Source organism: Syngnathoides biaculeatus, chromosome 20, assembly GCF_019802595.1.
Source record: "Syngnathoides biaculeatus isolate LvHL_M chromosome 20, ASM1980259v1, whole genome shotgun sequence".
NCBI lineage: Eukaryota > Metazoa > Chordata > Actinopteri > Syngnathiformes > Syngnathidae > Syngnathoides > Syngnathoides biaculeatus.
The window spans coordinates 17,266,776-17,280,431 of NC_084659.1; the positions used below are offsets into that span (position 1 = coordinate 17,266,776).

General features: G+C 41.2%; 1 protein-coding gene across 1 annotated transcript; it reads left to right on the forward strand.

The window, feature by feature from the left end:
* Positions 1 to 276: 276 nt before the first annotated feature.
* On the forward strand, positions 277 to 13,508 carry LOC133493464 (uncharacterized). The gene is made up of 7 exons (XM_061806831.1): positions 277 to 558; positions 1,943 to 2,093; positions 2,383 to 2,608; positions 2,701 to 2,778; positions 4,801 to 4,860; positions 10,377 to 10,527; positions 12,740 to 13,508. Exons 2-7 carry the CDS (start codon positions 1,948 to 1,950, stop codon positions 12,907 to 12,909), a joined length of 831 nt encoding a protein of 276 aa, XP_061662815.1. The 5' UTR covers positions 277 to 558; positions 1,943 to 1,947; the 3' UTR covers positions 12,910 to 13,508.
* Positions 13,509 to 13,656: the final 148 nt, after the last annotated feature.

Genomic DNA, 13,656 nt, shown 5'->3' on the forward strand with positions numbered 1-13,656 from the left:
GTAAGTGGTCATATTTTTAATATCTTCTTTGATCTGCTAATGTGCTTCTATTTTAATTCAAAAGATGTACTGACAACAATCCGTCATTTACGCATGAATCTTGATCTCACAGGGCTGAGTGCGGGTTACTGTATGTACTGTATGTTTGTGTACTGTATGTTGTAAGTTACAAAAATACATGTGGGGTCAGCTCAGTCAGCCACACGTGACTGCTCGAGTCGGTGGTCTGTCGCTTTAAATATTTCTGGCGCAAGGGATCCTGGGTAATAAGTTTTTCCTTTCGCCGTGTGGAGCGAGTTTTGATCGGCTTGTGAAAATCTTCCTGAATGTGCACCGAATGTAGTAAATCGTTGTCGCGGGACACCCGTGATTATTACTTTAGTGGATTAATGCATCACTCGTGCTATCTTCGTGTCCGGTTGGAGTCGTCTCGTTGAAGCTTCTCGGCTTTTCTTAGCTTAGGTTGTTAACAGAGGCGCGTTTGCGATTAACAGTTCCCTCAGCAGAAATCAAGGCTGAAGTAAAGTCTTCTGCTTTCCACTACCAACGTCGAGCAAGGTTTGACAAAACTGACACTTAACTGTGTTTAAAAAAAAAAAAAAACACGCACACGCGAATAACTAAATTCTGTCGGGTTTGTCTGGGAGTAAAATTTTCTCAATTGTCTCATGTTTTACCAATACCACCTTTAGCCCATATTCCCAATCTTTAAATGACCATAACTTGTATGGTATTTGAGATAATGAAGTAATATTTTAGAGGGTTTTTAAAGCCCTTTCCAATGATGGCAGTTTTTTTCCCCCAAATTCCATCCATCCATTTTCTTTGCCGCTTATCCTCACGAGGGTCACAGGAGTGCTGAAGCTTATCCCAGCTGTCAATGGGGAGGAGGCAGTGCACACCTTGAGCTGGTTGCCAGGCAATCGCAGGGCACATGGAGACAGACAGTATGTTTTTGGGGATGTGGGAGGAAACGGGAATACCAGTAGGAAATCCACACAGGCACGGAGAGAACATGCAAACTCCACACAGCGAGGGGCCTGGATTGAACCCAGGTCCTCAGATCTGTGAGGCCCACTCTTTCCCGCTGAGCCGTGCCGTCTTCTTTTCAATTCCATTAATTTGAATTTTTTTGGAACATACCTACGATGAGAAAAAGTTGTTACCTTCCCGGTTCATTAGGATCTTCAAAGTGTAGTAACTTTTTTGTTTCTCACCGGATTTTCATGAAATGTCAGTGATGATATCTGGTCTACAACATTACCATTTGCACTTAATTTCATTATAATTGCATAGAAAACAACAAATATGGAAATTTAACGATTGTGCAATGCGACCAACATTTTTGCGAGCGTTAAATACACAGTGCAAGCAGTCATATCACCTTCATATTTCACTTATGCATTGATAAGTTCATCCATCCATTTTCTTTGCCGCTTATCCTCATGAGGGTCGCAGGGAGTGCTGGAGCCTATCCCAGCTGTCAACGGGCAGGAGGCAGAGTACACCCTAAACTGGTTTCCAGCCAATCGCAGGGCACATTGAGACAATCGTTCGGACTCACGATCACACCGAAGGGCAATTTAGAGTGCCCAATTAATGTTGCATGTTTTTGGGATGTGGGAGGAAAGCGGAGTGCCCGGAGAAAACCGATGCAGGCACGGGGAGAACCTGGGTCCTCAGAACTCTGAGGCCAAGGCTTTACCAGCTGATACACCGTGCCGCCCTGATGAGTTTATATAAAACATAAATGAAGTATTTTAGAAAAAAATCTAAGCATACCGACAGGTTTAGATGGAGGTTTTAAACAGAGAAAAGGTTTGAATAAAAAAATACTATAACTTCTTCTGTTGCGATTTTAAAAATACAAAATGGAGGTTGTCGACTTGAGTGTATTTAACTCTTGCACAGGCGAGCAATTTGCTTTTTTTCTGCGTTTTAGCCAAAATGCCGTCTTGTTGTGTTGCTGGATTTTGCTCGAATACTCGGGAGGATGGATTCAGTCTTCACAAGTTTCCAAAAGACCCCATTTATCGTGAAAAATGGACTGCACAGGTGCAAAGGACGAGAGCATTGTGGGTTCCACATGAAAGGTAGGTATACAGTGTATAGAGCTAGTAAAAAATAATAGGGTGAGGACTAATTTTTCTCACAGATTGTAGCACAGCACAAGATTAATTTCGATAAAATCCATGATATTTACTTTCCCCGGGATGGGTCCTCCTTAGTACGCTGCATACATAAGACTGATAAAAGATACCGTAATTGATAAAAGGATGTGTTAAAAAGACATAACCATGTGCAAGTCGATCAAAGCATACAGCGCTTCCAAACAGTTTACTTTCCGGGTACAGTTAGGAAACTCATTTTATAAATCCCCAGGTCTGTCTTGTGCTCTGCCCATTTTGAGGAGTCATGCTTTGACTCACGTCCTGCTCTGAAGGCAAGTTTGGGCTTTGAGGTCCGCTACCTGAGGGTTCTGCTCGACACGGCTGTACCGACTATCTTCCCTCGACCTGAACACGGACAGATTGCTTCTTGTAAAAAAGAGCCCCCACCGAGAAAAAGGTCTGGGTCCAAGGCTATCGAGAAGCGAGAGAAGTTACGAGTAAGCAGTCAAATACCTGTTATGAGTTGTGATCACATCACATGGTTTACATTCAGACTAAAGTTCAAAACCTCCATTACGTTCATTTCCAGGTTTTAGCCGAAGCACTTGGCAGTGACTCTGTTACCGCTGCTGCCTCTGAGGCAGAGGCTTCGTTCCCTGATCAAGATGTAAGTACCAAATTTGCTGTTTGTTATAAATTGATAGTTTGATTGCCACTCGTGTTATCACGAGCTTCACTTGTTGGAAAGGGAAATTGAACGTTAAAAATGGTACAAGGGTGGTTTTGGAAGATGAGATTTTATTACAGTAGTCTCAGTGCAGGAGCAAAAGAGCAAATTTGTCTTGTCTGATCTCCACATTATGTGTCATCTGTCAGCCACCTCAACTCTTCCATGTTACCTTTTTTTTTTTTAAACATTATTGGCTGTCAGATATTAACACTACAACATCAAAAGACACAAATGAGACTTTACAACAATTTGATTGGTTTTGTCATGTTTCACAGATTTGATCAATGACATCATTGATCGGCTCCGAGAAAGACATTTACCCCGTGTCGCCATCGTGCATGGTATATCTCAATCTAAAAGCAAGTTTATTTTTTATTAGGTAGGATTTCACACTACTGTAAATATCTGACAGACAATTATAAAAATAAAAAAAAAGCATAATGGGAGCGACAAGGCGGCTAAGACAGCACATAATGTGCAGATCAGAATATAAGACAAATTTGCTCTTTCACAATTGCACTATGTCAAAAAGAAAGTTTCTCTCGGCTTGTCCCGTTAGGGGTCGCCACAGCGTAACATCTCAGATGAATGCTGATATTTGTCTGGCACAGTTTTTACGCCAGATGCCCTTCCTGACGCAACCCCTCTTGGGGAATAGTTTGTCGCTGCACAGGTCGGCGTGGTTGTTTTGGGAGTATCAAGATGGCGGATAATGACTTCAGTTTTGGTGGCCAATGACCCATCTAGTCTTTTTTTTTTTTTTTTTTTAAAGATCAGTGTGCTATATAAATATAGGAGGCAACATAACATGAACCTTAAAACTGTTTGGGGGCATCAGTTAGCTTTCAACATGCATTGCTAAAGATATTCTGCAAGCAATAATTCAGTTTTACGCCAAGAAAAACAGACAGGGATATCATAGTGAGTTAAAAAAATAATTGAAACAAACCTTTCAAATTTATAGTTCATAGTTGGCTTGGTTTGGTTAGCAATGTATTTTTTTGTTTGTCGACATTTTCATTGTAAGTTTGCAAAAATACAAAATTGTTCTTGAAAATGTTGTGATGGGAATTTAAAAGCTTTAATCTGAATCTTTGAATGGGCCATGTAACTTCAATGGATGACACTGATCTGACCACAGTGCATACCTCTGATGTTGCTCACAGTGGTCAAAGGGGGCGCTCACGGGCTTAGTGGTGAGAGTTCAGAACCAATTTGTTGTAAAAATGTCTATATTATTTACTGATAACGAAACATGACATTAATAGTCAAATTCATGCGTTTCAAACATTTTCAAAAACAAGAATGAAAACATTTTTCAATGGATACGATATACACGTTACGAAAGCACGCTTGCATGCCATGATGAAAATCTGAATTCAATTTAGTTTCACTTCTAGTAGTTTACTTAATTTGTATTTGAATTTGTAATTTTTGGGGGTAAAGGTATGCGCCTAAATAATGAACAATCATATTGTGTACATTCTGAAAACTGAACAGCATTTATTTATAGATGTACAAGATATATTTCATTCATAATACAAATTATAAAACTTGCACGTCAAAATTGGTGATCATGCTTTGATCATGCTTGCAGCCCCCAGACCCCCGGCTATTTTCAGTCTTTTTTTCATTCAGTCAAATCACATGCCTGTGTATGTCTCAGCAAATCACTCGTCCAACAACCCGTTCAGTGGCAACACAAACGGATCGCGTAGTCACTTTTGTCAAGGCGTCACAGTGTCGTGTGACAACATACCATAAAAGTGTGCAGGCAAGTTATTATCATGTGTACATACACGCATTTAAAATTCGTTCGGGCTTTGTCAAAGATTGTTTTTCTTATTCTTCAAATGAATTTTGGCTAATTTATGATCATTTGTTGTAAGTGAACTTCTCACTTGGTTCTGGAAAAAATGTAATGTAAACTTCAACATAAACATGTTTTTGTTTGTTCAGGTCAAGTCAACCACATCAGTGAAGTCCTTCTCCTGTACACCATCCTTGATCAGCCTAAGTGTAAGTGCTGTGCAATTTGACCCACCTCCTTCCCTGATCTAGATTAAGCTAAAATCTTCCATAAATAGGGTATAAATGAATTTGAAATAGAGCTTAATACTATAATTTCATTTAAGGCTGGCAAGTAATGATGAATATTTGTAGATATTTCTTTTGGTGTTAATATTTGCACAACATAAAATAATGTTAGGTTATGTATGTGTAATCGCTTTTGGGAAGTTCCAAAATTTTGTTTTAGCATTTAATATTCCAGGTATAAATATATAAAAAAAAAAATTCTTATTCTTAGTCCGACTTTCAACGAAAATGTGCTCGCAGTACGTGAAGCAGCTCAGAACATGCACTTGTGGCATCACTTCCAGACATGCTCAATACAGTTAACTTGCATTTCCTGTTTCTGGGTGAAAACTTATTGTTTCGGAGCAGGCTTGTTTAGTTAACAACTTTTCTGAAATAAACACGTAAATTAATGTCAAGACTACACAAAATAAGCGACGTCTTTCAGTATCTATTTTTATCTACTCGTAAAAAATTTTACACGTGATTTTACGTGCGCGAAGGCGCGGAAGCGCAGTCGTCAAATGTGAGTGACTATAACTAAACCAAGCCGAACCAAGACGACTATGAACTATAAATTCCAAAGATCACTTGCAGCTTTGTTTCATTTATTTATTTTTAATCCACAATGAAATCCTCGTCTGTTTTTCTTGGTGTAAAACTGAATTATTGCTTGCGGAATATCTTTAGCAATGCACGTTGAAAGCTAAATGATGCTTCCAAGCAGTTTTAAGGTTCATGTTATGTTGCCTCCTATATTTAAAATACAGAATTAGCTTTTTGTGCACTGTATTGTCTGTGCTTTCATCCTCAAACAGGCTGTACTAAGGTGGGATTTTAACATTTGAAACCATCTCATCCTGTACTTTCTACTTGGCTTCAGAGCAGACCGTTTTTACTCAAAAATTTCACCACTTCTTTTTTATATTCACTTACTCCGACACTCATGGCATCTTAAAGCAACAGCATTTCTTTTTTTACTTTTGCCATTATTATCGAGAGTAAACATAAGCCCCTTTAAGAGCTGAAGGGGGGTGGAGTCAGATAAACAGCAGGAGACCGTGTGCTTCCGTGTTGAAAAAGACTCACGCTGTGGTTCACTACGCTGGATTGGTTTTCGTGTGCGCTGAGAATGTCTAGCTATTTCTTCTTCTTCTTTTCCTTTCAGCTTGTCCCGTTAGGGGTCCCCACAGCGTGTCATCTTTTTCCATCTTAGCCTATCTCCTGAATCTTCCTCTCTAACCCCAACTGCCCTCATGTCTTCCCTCGCCATATCCATAAATCTTCTCTTTGGTCTTCCTCTTGCTCTTTTGCCTGGCAGCTCCATCCTCAGCATGCTTCTACCAATATACTCACTCTCTCGCCTCTGAACATGTCCAAACCATCGAAGTCTGCTCTCTCGAATCTTGTCTCCAAAACATCCAGCTTTGGCTGTCCCTCTAATGAGCTCATTTCTAATCCTATCCAACCTGGTCACTCCGAGCGAGAACCTCAACATCTTCATTTCTGCTACCTCCAGTTCTGCTTCTTGTTGTTTCTTTAGTGCCACTGTCTCTAATCCGTACATCATGGCCGGCCTCACCACTGTTTTATTAACTTTGCCCTTCATCCTAGCGGAGACTCTTCGCCAACTGTTCCACCCTGCTTGGACCCGTTTCGTCACTTCTTTACCACACTCTCCATTGCTCTGTATTGTTGACCCCAAGTATTTGAAGTCGTCCACCCTCGCTATCTCTTCTCCCTGTAGCCTCACTCTTCCCCCTCCACTTTTCTCATTCACGCACATATATTCTGTTTTACATCGGCTAATCTTTATTCCTCTCCTTTCCAGTGCGTGCCACCATCTTTCTAACTGTTCCTCCGCCTGCTCTCTACTTTCACTGCAGATCACAATCTCATGTGCGAACATCATAGTGCAAGGGGATTCCAGTCTAACCTGATCTGTCAGCCTATCCATTACTACCGCAATCAGGAAAGGGCTCAGCGCGGATCCCTGATTCAGTCCCACCTCCACCTTAAATTTTTCTGAAACACCACTCGGAACAAATTTTACGCGTGTGATCTTTCGTGCTCGAGCGATGGGGCGCGGTCACGCTCATCTAGTGTGAATGACTGGAGTATACTTATCGCCCCCTGGCTTGGGGTTTGTATGTTTGGATTTACCCTGGTGGATGAGAGCCTCCCTCCTTTGTCGGGTAGGGGGACGGATCCGGACTGTTGTTTGTCCCTAAACACCTGTCAGAGAGGTTCCTAGAAAAACAGCTAAGACAAGCCTGAGGACTGTAGAGAGTGAACTCAAACCAACCAAGATTGTCTTTTCGTGCACGGGACAGACGGAGGACACACTGTGAGCGTGCGCTACCTCTGACTGCCAAAGTGGTAGTCCCTGTCTGCTCTTTTTTATTGCATTCTCAGGTCAAAGGGTTACATGGTTACACATTGAAAATGCTGACACAGATGGCTTCACCAACAGCACACAAACACTAAGGTACATGTTTCTTCAAGGCCGCAAGAGTGTCCTGATAAACCCACAAGAGAAAAAGCAGGGCATTATTTAAAGACATGTTTATGGCATTTGGGGGTATCCTCCTGTGGTAGAAGGGCGTTATCTCCTCCCAGTGTTGAGGAGTATCTGCTTAAGATCAGAAAGGAAACATGCTGAGGCCAGGATGAAGACATCGCTTCCCAGTATTCAGGGACATCAGCTTGAGGTCGGCAGGGGGGCGTCGCCTCCCAGGTGTCACTGGGTCACACTTCAAGAAACGCACGCAGCTCACAAAGAGAGCAATTCAGACTAAGACTAACAGAAACAAATGCATGATAAAACAATGCTAACAGCAACTATAGTAGTAATGATATACTTTTATCATGATAACTAACATAGTAATATCATATCTTTATCAACACCATACAGAAGTTCAGAGTACCTACCCTTTGTGGAATCCTTTGAAGGAGTACTGAAGAGCCATCCTTCTGGGGACTCCATCATTCTGTTGGGGGACTTCAATCACCACGTTGGGAATGGCAGTGAGACCTAGGAGTGCGTTTTAAGAAGAACAGCCCCTCTATCAGAACGCGAATGACGTTCTGTGATTGGACCTCTGTGCTCATCACAGATTGTCCATAACAAAAACCATTTTCAAGCATAAAAGTGTCCACAACTGGTCTTGGCAACAGGACACCTTAGGGTGCAGTGCGATGATCAATTTTGTGGTCATGTCATCGGACTTGCAATCACATGTCTTGGACACTTGGGTGAAAAGAAGTTTGGAGCTATCAACTGTTCACCACCTGGTGGTGAGTTGGCTCCGACGATGGGGGAAGATGCCGGTCCATCGTGGCAGGCCAGAATTTATTGTGAGGGTCTGCTAGGAATGGCTTGCAGATTCCGCTTTCAGAAGGAATTTTAACTCCCCCTTACGAAAGAACTCTGCTCATGCTCCGGGGTAGGCGGTGGACATTGAATCCGAGTGGACGATGTTCCGCTCCTCCATTGCTGAGGCGGCCGATCGGAGCTGTGGCCGTAAGGTGGTAGGTGCCTGTCGTGGTGGACACCAACAGTGAGGGATGCCGTAGGACTCCCGAGGCAGCTGATAGGTGCTGGCTGGCCAAGTGGAATGCAGCTTCGCTGGTGGCTGAGACAAAAACCCGGTCGTGGGAAGAGATTGGTGAGGTCATGAAGAACGACTTCAAGACGACTTTAGGGAAATTCTGGTCCACCGTCTGGCATCTCAGGAGGGGGTACTGTCAACACTGTATATAGTGGAGATTGGACACTGCTGACCTCAACTCGGGATGTTTTGAGTCGATGGGGAGAATACTTTGAAGATCTTCTCAGTTCCACCAACACATCTTCCCATGAGAAAGCAGAGTCAAGGTTCTCTGAGGCAGGTTCATCTATCTCTGGGGTTGAGGTTACCATGGTGTTTAAAAACCTTAAACACTTTAAAAAGTTTTAAAAATAATTTCAGAATCAGATATACAGTAATCCCTCATTTTTCACGGTTAATTGGTACCAGACCCACTCACAAAAAGTGAAAAACCGCGATGTATATGTATGTATATATATATATATATATATATATATATATATATAGTTATTTTTATTTTTTGTGCTTCATAGGTCCTTGTCGTCTTGTTGGGGATGTTGCTGCATTATACCCTGTTAATGTGGCTTCCCACTACAGTACTGTGCTAATGTATGCTCACGCTTTTTTTTCTTTTTATTTACTTTGCTTAATTGACCCCTCCGTGGATATTGCGCAATCCGCGTCACTGACCAATCAGAGGCCAGATTCTGCATAAACCAAAGCCCGTTTTTGCTCCCACCATTTTCTCAGACAACATTACATGGTCCAGTATAGGTTTTGTTAGCGTTTTATCGCGTATTTGGGTTATTTAACAAAAAATATGGTTAAGAGGTGTAGTCACGGACTTTGTAATAGTGACGACAGGTATCCTGAAAGGCTATTTGGTGGAGTTCGATTCGTACCCTTTCCAAAACCAAAGACCCAGTACGAAAAATGCCTTCGATGGATCAAACTTTGTGGAAGACCGCATCATCAACTAAATCCATCTAATATCAACCGGAACAGATATGTTTGCACGAAGGTATGCCCTATATTTGATTTTCAATACACGTCTCGTATAAATGAATGAGACGTTCTTCGCTAGCATAACACCGCTACGTGTGAACAATTGACACACTTATTCTTTGTTGAGCGATATTTAGCGATGATTAGACTGCACAAACTTGTCGGTTTCTTGCTGGTTCACGGCCGAAGCTTAACCAGACTGTGTTTGCACAAAGATATGCCCTAAATTTGATTTTCAATACACGTCTCGTATCAATGAATGAGACTTTCTTTGCTAGCATAACATTGCTACGTGTGAATGATTGCATGAAATCAGAAGCATGGCGTCTCTCTCAGTTCAGAATGTATTGTATTTAGAATCTATAATATATCGTTGATTTGAATGAAATCAGAAGCATGGCGTCTGCACGTCTAACAATGTATTGTATTGTATTGTATATGCCATTTTTACTGTTTGTCTTACGTCAGCGCACCTGGCTTGACGTCGCTTCAGGAGGCGTGGTTAAGTGCCCTGTACGGAGGGGTCAATTGGTCATGTCATCGTCCTGGGGATGGCACATTAATATGTTGTGATCCGGCTTTTTTTTTTTCCTCTTTCTTTTTTTTGGGGGGGAGAGGGGGTTCTCAGAAATCTGCGATAGGTTATCCGCGAAGTAGAGAGGGTTTACTGTATTGAGCAAGACGGCAAAATTGAGGTTGGATAAATTTCTCTAAGTCAATGTTCATAGTTCTGAAATGTCGGTAATCGGGACCACAGCATTTTGGGGGGCCACATGTGTTATTTAACGCACAATGTCCTAATCTGAATCTTGATATAATTAAGATGTCTGATTTTCATTTGATTTTCTTATCCCTCTTATGCAGCGCGGAAAGGGTGGTGATCATGTGAAAATGTGTGCAAGAACATCAGGAGAGTACAGGGAAAAAGTTCGTGGAACAAAAAAAGAGGCGGTGCCGCAACGCCAACAACAAGCTGTGTTCAATCTGCAGCCTCTAATTGTCCTATGCAGAACAGGTTGGTTCTATTGTTGCATGCATTCTAATTTGAATGATATTCTTTGTTATGAGCCTGATTTGATGATGCATTTTACGTCAATATTCATAGAAATAGGTCAAATAAGTCATAAAATAATGTCAAATCAAAAAATACCTCCGTAGAAGTAATACACAAAATCAATCATCACATCATGCAATTTATTTTGAATTTGTTCCATCTCCATAAACACTGAAACTTGTGACTTGATTTCACTACATTTTATCTCTTCAGTGAGAATAATCCAGTCTGTCTTGGTCTTGAACAAGGGGATTGACATCCGTCTGAATTTCTGAGGTAGTTTTGTGAAGGACAGCTCAGAGGTGGTCATCAGTGATTAAGGATCTGTGTTTGGATTTATTGAATTTCATTACTGAGAATATTGTGTCACTTACTGTCTGTAAGATAGGCTTTGCACGATCGGGAATTTTGGGGGCTGAGCAGTGAGTTAAAAAAAAAACAAAAAACCCGAAAACTCTATTTAAAGTGCCACTGACACCAAAACATGAAATTTGGTAAGTTGTTAACCCAAACAAATCAGCCGGAATGGAATCATCCGTTTGTTCACAGCACGTCAGAATGTTGCTGTGCTGTTGTTCATCTCCTGCCATGAAAAATCTGTCGACTGTTTTGGACTGAAGAAGAAGACGGAACTGATGTATTTTGCAGACACCTACAGCAGCAGAGTCAAGTGTCCTTACCTCTTTTAGAGGCGAGAAATTAGGTGTTTTTTTCTGCGTGTTAGCCAAAATGCCGGCTCATTGTGTTGCTGGATTTTTCCCGAATACTTGGGAGGATGGATTCACTCTTCATACGTTTCCAAAAGACCAGATTAGTCGTGAAAAATGGATTGCACAGGTGCAAAGAACAAGAACATTGTGGGTTCCAAATGACAATAAAAATTCTTGATCAAATTCTTAAGCAAACTTTATCTGAAGAAAAGTTAAATTAACTGGCCTGTCAAGGAATGAACACAAGCAGTCTTTACCAAACCACAATGCTTTGAAAATGCTGAAAGTTTAGTTCAACATAATCGGCATTTGTGGCAACAAGCTAGGGATACATTGTCGACGTCTTTCAATATCCATTTTTTCTACTCGTAATCGGGACAATCCGAAAGGGAAAGAAGAACAAATCTTACGTGCGTAATTTTTCGTGCTCAACTGTGCACATTTGCGAGCTCGATCACTCTCATCAAATCACATTGGCTGCTGTTGAGAACTAAGACAACTTCTTACGGTGGTCATAGGAATGAGGGATATTCAAGGCGATTTGACAATCACTATTCTGGACCTTAAATCAAACCAGGCTGCTACAACACCCTTGTTTTTATATTTTTCAGCTTTTCAAATTGAACATAATTTAGAGGTACTGCTGTGTTCATGTGCAAGGGTATATCATAGTCATATAGAGTATCATAACAACTCAAACAAAGCGATTTTTAGAAACTCGAGATTTTTTAGCTCACTGAAAACTGGTCAAATTAGAGTTGGTGAAATTCCGCCCGAGCGCGACTTTATACAAAATGACTTTAAACTGCCCCTTAGATAAATTATTTTTCCACACCAGCTATGCAGTGAATTTGGTCTCTTCTTCTGCCATTGATGTTACATCAAGACAGGTCAAATTTTATGATGGAAAAGGGAGCGTTTCAAGTGCAATTAAAACTAATTGTTGTGAATGACTGTTACAGCCATGCTACCTTGAGAACGCCCGATCTTGTCAGATCTCTGAAGTGTTGTAAGCTTTTCACCCCAAATAAATGCAGAATGGTTGCATTAAGAAGGGCATCCAGTGTAAAACTGTGCCACAAACAAATATGTGTTCATCTGACAATGACACGCTGTGGCTTCCCCTACTGGGACAAGCCGAAAGGAAAAGAAAAAGTTGTTTTAAATGACAATTTGATTGTATTGGGCTAAAAATACATTAAGATAATTTGTGAGGGGATTATGGACCATGTAAATTCTTTCCCCATTTCATTTCTGGATTTTTAACTTGTGGCTAAAACCAACCCAACTTGGACTTTCTTCCATACTGAATGTTTGTTTTTCATCACAACAAAAGTTATTCAATCAGTGGTGATCTGCTGCAATTTTGAGTTCTGCCTAATTCCTCCTCTACATTGTGCAGTTGCAGTAAATACTGTGAACAAATTAATTGAACCACATTGTCTTTCTCTTTTGTCTTGCAGATGTCAGTGAGTGTCTTCATCTAGAGCGACAGGAGTCACATCAAAGAGGAAGAAGAAGGTCAAGAGGTTCAGCATACCAAAGAGGAGGAGGAAGAGGTCCTACACAGGAAAGAGGAAGAGCAAGAGGGAAGCATCCAGGTTCTCGTCACTGGTGTCCATTTGAAGAGTGAAAATGAAGGTCAAAGTAAGGAGAGACGAGTGGCGGAGCCTCCAGAATCAGCTTTATTGGCCGAGTGTGTAAAAACACACGAGGAATTTTTCTCCAGAAGTCAGTGCTACCCTGTTGCGATATTCAGGACAACCTGGAACAGCTCAAGTGACGGAGACCACTGTGGAGGATCACAAACGGACGATGATGATGAACAATCGGAAGGTGATATGACATGTCACGCTGCTAACAAGTGCAGGAAATGTTCTCTGTGTAGAAAAACCTTTTCTTCTATGAAGAATTTCAAACAACATGTGAAAATACACACAGGTGAGAAGCCTTTTGCATACTTGGTTTGTGATAAAAGATTCACTTAGAAGGGAAATTTGAAAAGACACACAAGAACACACGCTGGTGAGAAATGTTTTTCCTGCTCAGTTTGCGGTCAAAGATTTATTCAGAATGAAAATTAAAGGGCTACTGTCATGAAATGGATGATTTTTAGTATGTTATTAATGAAAAAACGTCGGCCAATGCGTTTTTTCACCACAAAACATGATTTTGATGTATACAGCTTTTTGTAACTCCCGCCATGAAAATCCTCTCGGGGGATTAGTTTTCGAGAAGAAGCAGGAAGTGACGTAAAGGACAGCGGCGCCCCCAAGTGGACTCGTTTGTTTCCATTAGTTTTACCTCCAGGAAGGTAACTCGTTGTTTCTTCGTGTTAGCCAAAATGCCGGCTCATTGGATTGCTGGACATTGCTTGAAC

Coding starts and splice junctions, on each gene's coding strand:
- LOC133493464 (XM_061806831.1), top strand. CDS start 1,948: ATGCCGTCTTGTTGTGTTGCTGGATTTTGCTCGAATACTCGGGAGGAT. Junction 2,609..2,700: donor AGAAGCGAGAGAAGTTACGA/GTAAGCAGTCAA, acceptor GTTCATTTCCAG/GTTTTAGCCGAAGCACTTGG. Junction 10,528..12,739: donor AATTGTCCTATGCAGAACAG/GTTGGTTCTATT, acceptor TTTGTCTTGCAG/ATGTCAGTGAGTGTCTTCAT.